Genomic DNA, 12,413 nt, shown 5'->3' on the forward strand with positions numbered 1-12,413 from the left:
CCAACAGATTCTTCAGTCAAATCTTCTGCATAAATAAACTCAACTTTACAACATATAAACCATAAACACTAGAGACACATCAGCTGTTTGATCAGATCATTCAACTCTGATCACATTTGTTTATGTTTTACAGAAATGAAACTTAAGACCGTTTGGCTAATTAGCATAAACTGTTAGTGGTGATAAAAACAGCTGCTCCTTGTGTCGCTGATGTGGTTCAGATTCTTTTGGAGTAAAAGACTCGACTGTGGATTATGTGTGTTGTTTTGTGACAGAAGAGGTGCTGATGATGGTGAGTCTGTTCTGTGTGTTGTACAGGTGATAGTTCATGTTTTAGATTTTCAGTGATCACACGAGTGCAGGTTGTACATGTGCAGGTTGTACATGTGCAGGTTTAGTGCAGCTCTTAATTTTACAGTCATTTCACTCGTTTGTCACCGGTTCTGTTCATTGTGTTTATGGACAGAGTTTCCAGGCGCAGTCAGGGGCCGGAGGGGCCGGTTTGGGGACCACAGGATCATCTCTGCTGTTTGCAGATGATGTTGTCCTGTTGGCTTCATCAGACCAGGACCTGCAGCACTGGGGCAGTTTGCAGCCGAGTGTGAAGCAGCTGGGATGAAGATCAGCTCTTCCAAGTCCGAGGCCATGGTTCTCGACTGGAAAAAGGTGTCTTGTCCTCTCCGGGTGGGTGGAGAGTCTCTGCCTCAAGTGGAGGAGTTCAAGTATCTCGGGGTCTTGTTCACGAGTGAGGGAGGACGGAGCGTGAGATTGACAGGTGGATCAGGTGCAGCGTCTGCAGTGATGCGGTCGCTGTATCGGACCGTTGTGGTGAAGAGGAGCTGAGTCGAAAGGTGAAGCTCTCGATTTACCGGTCAGTCTTCGTTCCTCCTCTCACCTCTGGTCATGAGCTCTGGGTAGTGACCGAAAGGACGAGATCGCGGATACAAGTGCTCGAAATGAGTTTCCTCCGCAGGGCGTCTGGGCGTCTCCCTTAGAGACAGGGTGAGGAGCTCAGTCACACGGGAGGAGCTCGGAGTAGAGCCGCTGCTCCTCCACGTGGAGAGGAGCCAGTTGAGGCTCGGGCATCTGTTCTGATGCCTCCTGGACGTGTCCCTCAGGAGGTGTTCATGTCCCACCGGGAGGAGGCCCCGGGGAAGACCCAGGACACACTGGAGGGACTATGTCTCTCGGCTGGCCTGGGAACACCTCGGGGTTCCCCTGGAGGAGCTGGAGGACGTGTCTGGGGTGAAGGAAGTCTGGGAGTCCCTGCTTAGACTGATGCTCCTGAGACCCGACCCCGGATAAGCGGACGAAAATGGATGGATGGATTCACTCGTTTGGTCAATTTATTTATGTCGCTACTGTTGTGGTGAAAAGGCTGGAAAGTGTCTTTTGGACACATGTGACTCAGCTTGATGTTGCAGTATTCAGGATACTGCGTTTACATGTCACAGTCTCCTGTTACTATCAGAATAAACCAGCTACAGTAACTCGGTTTCTAATAACCAGGACACTGAAACCAGGTTACTGCGTTTACATGAACCATGAAGAAACCGGGAGACTCAAAAAAGCACATAACCGGGTTGTTGATGAGCTGTAAACACACTCACTGTGTGATACTAACGGACAAATCCACCTGTGGAAACTGCTGAGAAAAAATGTTGTGATTTTGGGCCTGTAAACGGACACATCCCCAACTAAACGAGCTGCAACTTGAAAAGTAACGACTGAAAACGACTCAAACGTCACAGGGTCGGTCCATGATCATGAAGGAACCAACTGGTCATTTATTCAAACTTTTTTAAAAACATGACGCGTGAGATTTTCTTGAAATTTTATGAAATGACCCAAATATGACAGTAGAAGAATTAACAGTCAGTGCAGTACCTCAAATAACAGAACAAGTATTAGTACAATCTGTAGTAGTAGTAGTAGTAGCAGTAGTAGTAGTACTTGTACTTGTGTTTGTAGTACTTGTACTTGACCTGGAAGAGCAGGTATCCGAAGCCTTTTCCCAGTCCCGTCTGTGGGTCTCGGATCAGTCGAACGGCCTCAACACCACCACAGTCCTCAAAATGTCTCCGCAACAGCACCTCCTGCAGGTCTGGAGACACATGACACCAGGATCAAGACCAGGACCAGGACCAGGACAGGATCAGACCAAGACCAGGACCAGGACCAAGACCAAGACCAGGACCAGACAGACCAGACCAGGACCAGGACCAAGACCAGGACCAGGACCAGGACCAAGACCGACCAGGACCTCAGGACCAGGACCAGGACCAGACCAAGGACCAGGACCAGGACCAGGACCAGGACAGACCAGATCAAGACCAGGACCAGGACCAAGACCAGGACCAGGACCAGACCAGGACCAGGACCAGGACCAGACCAGGACCAGGACCAGACCAAGACCAGGACCAGGACAGGACCAGGACCAAGACCAAGACCAGGACCAAGACAGACCAGACCAGGACCAAGACCAGGACCAGGACCAGGACCAGGACCAGGACCAGGACCAGGACCAGGACCAGGACCAGGACCAAGAGACCAGGACCAGGACCAGGACCAGGACCAGAACCAGAACCAGGACCGGGACCAGGACCAAGAGACCAGGACCAGGACCAGGATCGAGACCAGGACCAGACCAGACCAAGACCAGGACCAGGACAAGACCAGGACCAGGACAGGACAGGATCAGACCAGACCAGGACCAGGATCAAGACCAGGACCAAGACCAGGACCAGGACCAGACCAGACCAGACCAAGGACCAGGACCAGACCACCAGACCAGACCAGGACCAAGACCAAGACCAGGGACCAAGACCAAGACCAAGACCAGGACCAGGACCAAGACCAGGACCAGGACCAGACCAGACCAAGGACCAGCCAAGACCCAGGACCAAGGACCAGGACCAGGACCAAGACCAGGACCAGACCAGGACCAGGACCAGACCAGGGACCAAGACCAGGATCAAGACCAGGACCAGGACCAGGACCAAGACCAAGACCAGGACCAGGACCAGGATCAAGACCAGGACCAAGACCAGGACCAGAACCAAGACCAGGACCAGAACCAGACCAGGACCAGGACCAGAGACCAGGACCAGACCAGGACCAGGACCAAGACCAGGACCAGGACCAAGACCAGGACCAGAACCAGACCAGACCAGACCAGACCAAGACCAAGACCAGGACCAGGACCAGACCAAGACCAAGACCAGGACCAGGACCAAGACCAGGACCAGGACCAGGACCAGGACCAGGACCAGAAGACCAGGACCAGGACCAGGACCAAGACCAGACAAGACCAGGACCAGGACCAGGACCAAGACCAGGACCAGACCAGGACCAGGACCAGGACCAAGACCAAGACCAGGACCAAGACCAGACCAAGACCAGGACCAGGACCAGGACCAGGACCAGGACCAGGACCAGGACCAGGATCAAGACCAGGACCAGGACCAGGACCAGGACCAGGACCAGGACCAAGACCAGGACCAGGATCAAGACCAGGATCAAGACCAGACCAGGACCAGGACCAGACCAAGACCAGACCAAGACCAGGACCAAGACCAGACCAAGACCAGGACCAAGACCAGGACCAGACCAGGACCAAGACCAGGACCAGGACCAGGACCAAGACCAGGACCAGGACCAGGACCAAGACCAGGACCAAGACCAAGACCAGACCAGGACCAGACCAAGACCAGGACCAGACCAGACCAGGACCAGGACCAAGACCAGGACCAGGACCAGGACCAGGACCAGACCAAGACCAGGACCAGGACCAGGACCAAGACCAGGACCAGGACCAAGACCAGACCAGGACCAGGACCAGGACCAGGACCAGGACCAGGACCAGGACCAGGACCAGGACCAAGACCAGACCAAGACCAGGACCACCAGACCAGGACCACCAGGACCAAGACCAGGACCAAGACCAAGACCAGGACCAAGACCAGGACCAGGACCAGGACCAGGACCAGGACCAGGACCAGGACCAGGACCAGGACCACAGACCAGACCAGGACCAAGACCAGGACCAGGACCAGGACCAGGACCAGGACCAGGACCAGGACCAAGACCAGACCAGGACCAGACCAGGACCAGGACCAGGACCAGGACCAAGACCAGGACCAGGACCAAGACCAGGACCAGGACCAAGACCAAGACCAGAACCAGGACCAGGACCAAGACCAGGACCAGGACCAAGACCCAAGACCAGGACCAGGACCAAGGACCAAGACCAGGACCAGGACCAGGACCAGGACCAGGGACCAGGACCAAGACCAGACCAAGACCAGACCAGGACCAGGACCAGGACCAGACCAGGACCAGGATCAGGACCAGGACCAGGATCAAGACCAGGACCAAGACCAAGACCAAGACCAGGACCAGACCAAGACCAGGACCAGGACCAAGACCAGGACCAGGACCAGGACCAGGACCAGGACCAGGACCAAGACCAAGACCAGGACCAGGACCAGGACCAGGACCAGGACCAGGACCAGGACCAGGACCAGGATCAAGACCAAGGACCAGACCAAGACCAAGACCAAGACCAAGACCAAGACCAGGACCAAGACCAGGACCAGGACCAAGACCAAGACCAAGACCAAGACCAAGACCAGGACCAAGACCAAGACCAGGACCAAGACCAGGACCAAGACCAAGACCAGGACCAGGATCAAGACCAGGACCAGACCAAGACCAGACCAGACCAGGACCAGGACCAGGACCAGGACCAGGACCAAGACCAGGACCAGGATCAAGACCAGGACCAGGACCAAGACCAGGACCAAGACCAGGACCAGGACCAGGACCAAGACCAGGACCAAGACCAAGACCAAGACCAAGACCAGGACCAGACCAGACCAGGACCAAGACCAAGACCAGACCAAGACCAGGATCCACCAGACCAGGACCAGGACCAGGACCAAGACCAGGACCACCAAGACCAGGACCAAGGACCAAGGACCAGGACCAAGGACCAAGACCAAGACCAAGACCAGGACCAGGACCAGGACCAAGACCAAGACCAGGACCAGGACTAAACCAGGTCTGTTGGTCGTGTTTTTCTCTCGAGTCTAAACTCACCAAACGGCAGATTCCCAACGAAGACGGAGCGTTTGTGATCATGCTGCAAAAAAACAACAAAGGTCATTCACACACTGAGAGACCTGACACACACACAGAGACCTGACACACACACAGAGACCTGACACACACAGAGACCTGACACACACACACAGAGACCTGACACACACAGAGAGACCTGACACACACACAGAGACCTGACACACACAGAGACCTGACACACACAGAGAGACCTGACACACACAGAGAGACCTGACACACACAGAGAGACCTGACACACACAGAGACCTGACACACACAGAGACCTGACACACACACACAGAGAGACCTGACACACACAGAGAGACCTGACACACACACCTGACACACACAGAGACCTGACACCACACAGAGACCTGACACACACAGAGAGACCTGACACACACAGAGACCTGACACACACACACAGAGAGACCTGACACACACAGAGAGACCTGACACACACAGACCTGACACACACAGAGACCTGACACACACAGAGAGACCTGACACACACACACAGAGACCTGACACACACAGAGACCTGACACACACAGAGAGAGACCTGACACACACAGAGAGACCTGACACACACAGAGAGACCTGACACACACAGAGAGAGACCTGACACACACAGAGAGACCTGACACACACACACAGAGACCTGACACACACACAGAGACCTGACACACACAGAGAGACCTGACACACACACAGAGAGACCTGACACACTGAGAGAGACACACACACAGAGACCTGACCTGACACACAGAGAGACCTGACACACACAGAGACCTGACACACACAGAGAGACCTGACACACCACGAGAGACCTGACACACACAGAGACCTGACAACAGAGGAGACACCTGACACACACAGAGAGACCTGACACACACACAGAGAGACCTGACACACACAGAGAGACCTGACACACACAGAGAGACCTGACACACACACTGACACACAGAGAGAGAGACCTGACACACACACAGAGAGAGACCTGACACACACAGAGAGACCTGACACACACAGAGAGACCTGACACACACAGAGAGACCTGACACACACAGAGAGAGACCTGACACACACAGAGACCTGACACACACAGAGACCTGAACACACACACAGAGAGAGACCTGACACACACGAGAGACCTGACACACACAGAGACCTGACACACACAGAGAGAGACCTGACACACACACAGAGACCTGACACACACACAGAGAGACCTGACACACACAGAGAGAGACCTGACACACACAGAGAGGGACCTGACACACACACACAGAGACCTGACACACAGAGACCTGACACACACCTGACACACACAGAGACCTGACACACACACAGAGACCTGACACACACACAGAGAGACCTGGACACACACACAGAGACCTGACACACAGAGAGACCTGACACACACAGAGGGACCTGACACACACAGAGAGAGACCTGACACACACAGAGAGACCTGACACACACAGAGAGACCTGACACACACAGAGAGACCTGACACACACAGAGACCTGACACACACAGAGAGACCTGACAACACACAGAGAGAGACCTGACACACACAGAGACACACAGAGAGACCTGACACACACAGAGAGACTTGACACACACAGAGATACCTGACACACACACACAGAGAGACCTGGACACACACAGAGACCTGACACACACACAGAGAGACCTGACACTGACACACACAGAGAGACCTGACACACACACAGAGAGACCTGACACACACAGAGAGAGACCTGACACACACAGAGAGAGACCTGACACACACAGAGACCTGACCACACACAGAGAGACCTGACACACACAGAGAGACCTGACACACACAGAGAGACCTGACACACACAGAGAGAGACCTGACACACACTGACACACACAGAGAGAGACCTGACCTGACACACACACAGAGAGACCTGACACACACAGAGAGAGACCTGACACACACAGAGAGAGACCTGACACACACACAGAGACCTGACACACACACAGAGAGACCTGACACACACAGAGAGACCTGGACACACACAGAGAGACCTTGACACACACAGAGAGAGACACACACAGAGAGACCTGACACACACAGAGAGACCTGACACACACAGAGAGACCTGACACACACAGAGAGAGACCTGACACACAGAGACCTGACACACCTGACACACACAGAGACCTGACACACACAGAGACCTGACACACAGAGAGAGACCTGACACACAGAGACCTGACACACAGAGAGACCTGACACACACAGAGAGAGACCTGACACACACAGAGAGAGACCTGACACACACAGAGAGACCTGACACACACTAGAGAGACCTGACACACACAGAGACAGACCTGACACACACAGAGAGACCTGACACACACAGAGAGACCTGACACACACAGAGACCTGACACACACACAGAGAGACCTGACACACACAGAGAGACCTGACACACACAGAGAGACCTGACACACACACAGAGAGACCTGACACACACAGAAGATTGACACACACACAGAGACCTGACACACACACAGAGACCTGACACACACACAGAGGGACCTGACACACACAGAGGGACCACACACACACACACAGAGAGACCTGTCACACACAGAGAGGGACCTGACACACACAGAGAGACCTGACACACACAGAGAGACCTGACACACACAGAGAGACCTGACACACACAGAGAAGACCTGACACACACAGAGAGACCTGACACACACACAGAGAGACCTGACACACACAGAGAGACCTGACACACACACAGAGAGACCTGACACACACAGAGAGAGACCTGACACACACAGAGAGAGACCTGACACACACAGAGAGACCTGACACACACAGAGAGAGACCTGACACACACAGAGAGACCTGACACACACAGAGAGAGACCTGACACACACACAGAGAGACCTGACCTGACACACACAGAGAGAGACCTGACACACACAGAGAGACCTGACACACACAGAGAGACCTGACACACACAGAGAGAGACCTGACACACACAGAGAGACCTGACACACACAGAGAGAGACCTGACACACACACAGAGAGACCTGACACACACAGAGAGAGACCTGACACACACAGAGAGAGACCTCACACACAGAGAGACCTGACACACACAGAGAGAGACCTGACACACACAGAGAGAGACCTGACACACACAGAGAGACCTGACACACACAGAGAGACCTGACACACACAGAGAGACCTGACACACACACAGAGAGAGACCTGACACACACAGAGAGACCTGTCACACACAGAGAGACCTGACACACACTGAGAGACCTGACACACACAGAGAGACCTGACACACACAGAGAGGGACCTGACACACACAGAGAGAGACCTGACACACACAGAGAGGACCTGACACACACACACAGAGGACCTGACACACACACACAGAGAGACCTGACACACACACAGAGAGACCTGACACACACACAGAGGGACCTGACACACACAGAGGGAGGGACCTGACACACATGTGTGTACTGACCGAGGCTGAGGCTGAGACTCGGTCAACGCGGATGAACAGATCCGGCTCCAACTCCAGACCGTTCCTGAAACAGACACAAGACGACCTGAGAAGACCTGAGACGACCTGAGGTGACCTGAGGAGACCTGAGGTGACCTGAGGTGACCTGAGGAGACCTAAGGTGACCTGAGGTGACCTGAGGAGGCCTGAGGTGACCTGAGGTGACCTGAGGAGACCTAAGGTGACCTGAGGTGACCTGCGGAGGCCTGAGGTGACCTGAGGAGTGACCTGACCTGTGACCTGAGACGATCTGAGGTGACCTGAGGTGACCTGAGGAGACCTGAGACCTAAGGTGACCTGAGGAGGCCTGAGGAGACCTAAGGTGACCTGAGGAGACCTGAGGTGACCTGAGATGACCTGAGGTGACCTGAGGTGACCTGTAGTTCCGGGTGGTACCTGTCGAGGGCGCTGGTGACACTCTCCTCGTCTTTAAACACGACGTAAGCGTTTATGCTCTGCTTCTGCGGGTGAGCGCTCCTCCTGCACACAACACAGACCAGAGTCAGACCGGGTTTAGACCTGGTCCAGTCCCGGTTCAGTCCTGGTCTAGTTCTGGTTGTTCTCACATTATTCCTGCGACTTTGCGGGACACACTTGGATCTTCTCTGACCTGAAACACAGTTGGATCAAGATTTAGACCAGACTCGGGCCGGACTCGGGCCGGACTCGGGCCGGACTCGGGCCGGACTCGGGCCGGACTCGTCTGAGGTCTACAGCAGGACTCACCAGAGATCTGAAGCGGATCGACTCAATGGGACCTTTGTCTTTGAACAGAACCCGAAGAGTCTGAAGAAAAGAAACAGACACAGACACGGTCACAGGGTCAGAGCGTCAGAGGGTCAGAGGTCAGAGGTCAGAGGGTCAGAGGGTCAGAGCGTCAGAGGGTCAGAGGGTCAGTCAGAGGGTCAGAGGGTCAGAGCGTCAGAGGGTCAGAGGGTCAGAGCGTCAGAGGTCAGAGCGTCAGAGGGTCAGAGCGTCAGAGGGTCAGAGCGGTCAGAGCGTCAGAGTCAGAGGTCAGAGTCAGAGAGGGTCAGAGGGTCAGGTCAGAGGGTCAGAGCGTCAGAGGGTCAGAGGGTCAGAGCGTCAGAGGGTCGTCAGAGGGTCAGAGAGCGTCAGAGCGTCAGAGGGTCAGAGCGTCAGAGTCAGAGGTCAGAGGGTCAGAGGGTCAGAGGGTCAGAGTCAGAGAGGTCAGAGGGTCAGAGCGTCAGAGGGGTCAGAGGTCAGAGAGGGTCAGAGCGTCAGAGAGCGTCAGAGCGTCAGAGGTCAGAGCGTCAGAGGGTCAGAGAGGTCAGAGGTCAGAGGGTCAGAGGGTCAGAGTCAGGTCAGAGGGTCAGAGGGTCAGAGCGTCAGAGGTCAGAGGTCAGAGGGTCAGAGTCAGAGGTCAGAGGTCAGAGGGTCAGAGGGTCAGAGTCAGAGGTCAGTCAGAGGTCAGAGGGTCAGAGGGTCAGAGGGTCAGAGCGTCAGAGGGTCAGAGGGTCAGAGGGTCAGAGGGTCAGAGGGAGGGTCAGAGGGTCAGAGCGTCAGAGGGTCAGAGGGTCAGAGGGTCAGAGGGTCAGAGCGTCAGAGCGTCAGAGCGTCAGAGGGTCAGAGGGTCAGAGGGTCAGAGGCGTCAGAGGCGTCAGAGGGTCAGAGGGTCAGAGGGTCAGTCAGAGGGTCAGAGGGTCAGAGGGTCAGAGGGTCAGAGGGTCAGAGGGTCAGAGCGTCAGAGGGTCAGAGGGTCAGAGGGTCAGAGGGTCAGAGGGTCAGAGGGTCAGAGAGGGTCAGAGTCAGGGTCAGAGGGTCAGAGGGTCAGAGGGTCAGAGCGTCAGAGGGTCAGAGGGTCAGAGGGTCAGAGGGTCAGAGCGTCAGAGGGTCAGAGCGTCAGAGGGTCAGAGCGTCAGAGGGTCAGAGGGTCAGAGTCAGAGGGTCAGAGGGTCAGGTCGTCAGAGGGTCAGAGCGTCAGGGTCAGAGGGTCAGAGGGTCAGAGGTCAGAGAGGGTCAGAGGGTCAGAGGGTCAGGGTCAGAGCAGGGTCAGAGTCAGAGCGTCAGAGGGTCAGAGCATCAGAGGGTCAGAGCATCAGAGCGTCAGAGGGTCAGAGGATCAGAGGGTCAGAGGGTCAGAGCGTCTGAGCTTCAGTTTCACTTTTGTTTCTGTTTTTCGTTCTTTGTTGCGACGGCGTCGCTCGAGCTCGGCTCTTTATTCTGATTAAGAACTTCACTCTTTTACTCTACAGTTTCCTGGACGGAGGAGAATTCTGGAGAACCTGACACAGACTCGTTTGGGTTTTTACACAGACGTTCCACTGGAGACGAGGAGCAGAGATTTGGTAAATTTTTTGTTTAAATTTGAGAGAACGTGACGTTTACTGAGACTCTGGAGACATTTTCAGGATGATTTAAGTTTCACACTGCAGCTGCTTCAACAGAGATGCCGCTCTTTATTTGAACACGTGTGGAACATGTTCTACAGGTGGAACATGTTCTACAGGTGGAACATGTTCTACAGGTGTGAGTTTGTGTCTGAGTGAAGTCGTGTTGTGTGAGTTTTGTTCTCAGGACAAACTGAGGCAGTGAAAGTGTCGCTCAAACTGACGAACGGACGAATGTTTTTACTACAGGATTTTTACAGAACTTCTCAGCAGGTTCTGTACCTTCTTGACGGGTTCTCGGTCGGTTCTCGGTGTGTTTTTGGGGGGGTTCCGTACCTTCTCGGTCGGTTCTCGGTGTGTTTTTGGGGGGTTCCGTACGTTCTCGGTGTGTTTTTGGGGGGGTTCCGTACCTTCTCGGTCGGTTCTCGGTGTGTGTTTTTGGGGGGTTCCGTACCTTCTCGGTCGGTTCTCGGTGTGTTTTTGGGGGGGTTCCGTACCTTCTCGGTCGGTTCTCGGTGTGTGTTTTTGGGGGGTTCCGTACCTTCTCGGTCGGTTCTCGGTGTGTGTTTTTGGGGGGTTCCGTACCTTCTCGGTCGGTTCTCGGTGTGTTTTTGGGGGGGTTCTGTACCTTCTCGGTCGGTTCTTCGGTGTGTTTTTGGGGGGTTCCGTACCTTCTTGGTGGAGGAGAGCGGCAGGTTTCCCACAAACACCGTCCTCGTCTCTCGTTCTTTCTCCTTCCGTTTGTTTTCTTTCAGTTTCTGTCGTCGTTTGACCCAGAACTCGGGTCCGTCGTCCTCGTCTCCGGGCGCCGCCGCCGTCGTCCTCCTGCGCTTGACCCGAGTCCCGTCCGTCTCATCCCCCGACTGAAGAGCCCGCTCCCTGTGGACCAGAACCAGAACTCAACCAGAACTGAACCGGGACTAAAACAGGACTCAACCAGGACTGATCCGGGACTCATACCTGGTCTGGACTCTGGCCTCGGACTCTGGAGTTATTTTGATTTTCTTCTTTTGAGTCTGAACTTCTGGAGCTTTTGGTTTTTCTTTGGGTTCAATTTTCCTCAAGATCTGGAAAGAAACAAACAGAACTAAACCAGGACTAAACCAGGACTAAACCAGGACTAACCAAACCAGACAGGACTAAACCAGGATAAACAGACTAAACCAGGAAAACCAGGACTAAAACCAGGACTAAACCAGGACTAAACCAGGACTAAACCAGGTCTAAACCAGGACTAAACCAGGACTAAACCAGGAACTAAACCAGGACTAAACTAAACCAGGTCTAAACCAGGACTAAACCAGGACTAAACCAGGAACTAAACCAGGACTAAACCAGGACTAAACCAGACTAAACCAGGACTAAA

General features: G+C 54.4%; 1 protein-coding gene across 1 annotated transcript in view; it reads right to left on the reverse strand.

Annotated features, from left to right (window-relative positions):
- rbm34 (RNA binding motif protein 34) overlaps positions 1-12,156 on the reverse strand; it is a gene marked incomplete at its 5' end in the record, with an annotated part of 16,014 nt that extends 3,858 nt beyond the window's left edge. Inside the window, 8 exons of the mRNA XM_055158039.1 lie at positions 1,986-2,104; positions 5,101-5,143; positions 8,661-8,724; positions 9,096-9,179; positions 9,266-9,309; positions 9,426-9,485; positions 11,719-11,926; positions 12,008-12,156. Of these exons, the coding sequence (XP_055014014.1) occupies positions 1,986-2,104; positions 5,101-5,143; positions 8,661-8,724; positions 9,096-9,179; positions 9,266-9,309; positions 9,426-9,485; positions 11,719-11,926; positions 12,008-12,156 (771 nt within the window). The remainder of the gene's footprint in view (positions 1-1,985; positions 2,105-5,100; positions 5,144-8,660; positions 8,725-9,095; positions 9,180-9,265; positions 9,310-9,425; positions 9,486-11,718; positions 11,927-12,007) is intronic.
- Positions 12,157-12,413: the final 257 nt, after the last annotated feature.

Source organism: Boleophthalmus pectinirostris, unplaced genomic scaffold (genome assembly GCF_026225935.1).
Source record: "Boleophthalmus pectinirostris isolate CB_2022bp ecotype Guang Dong unplaced genomic scaffold, ASM2622593v1 HiC_scaffold_22, whole genome shotgun sequence".
NCBI classification, from domain to species: Eukaryota; Metazoa; Chordata; class Actinopteri; order Gobiiformes; family Gobiidae; genus Boleophthalmus; species Boleophthalmus pectinirostris.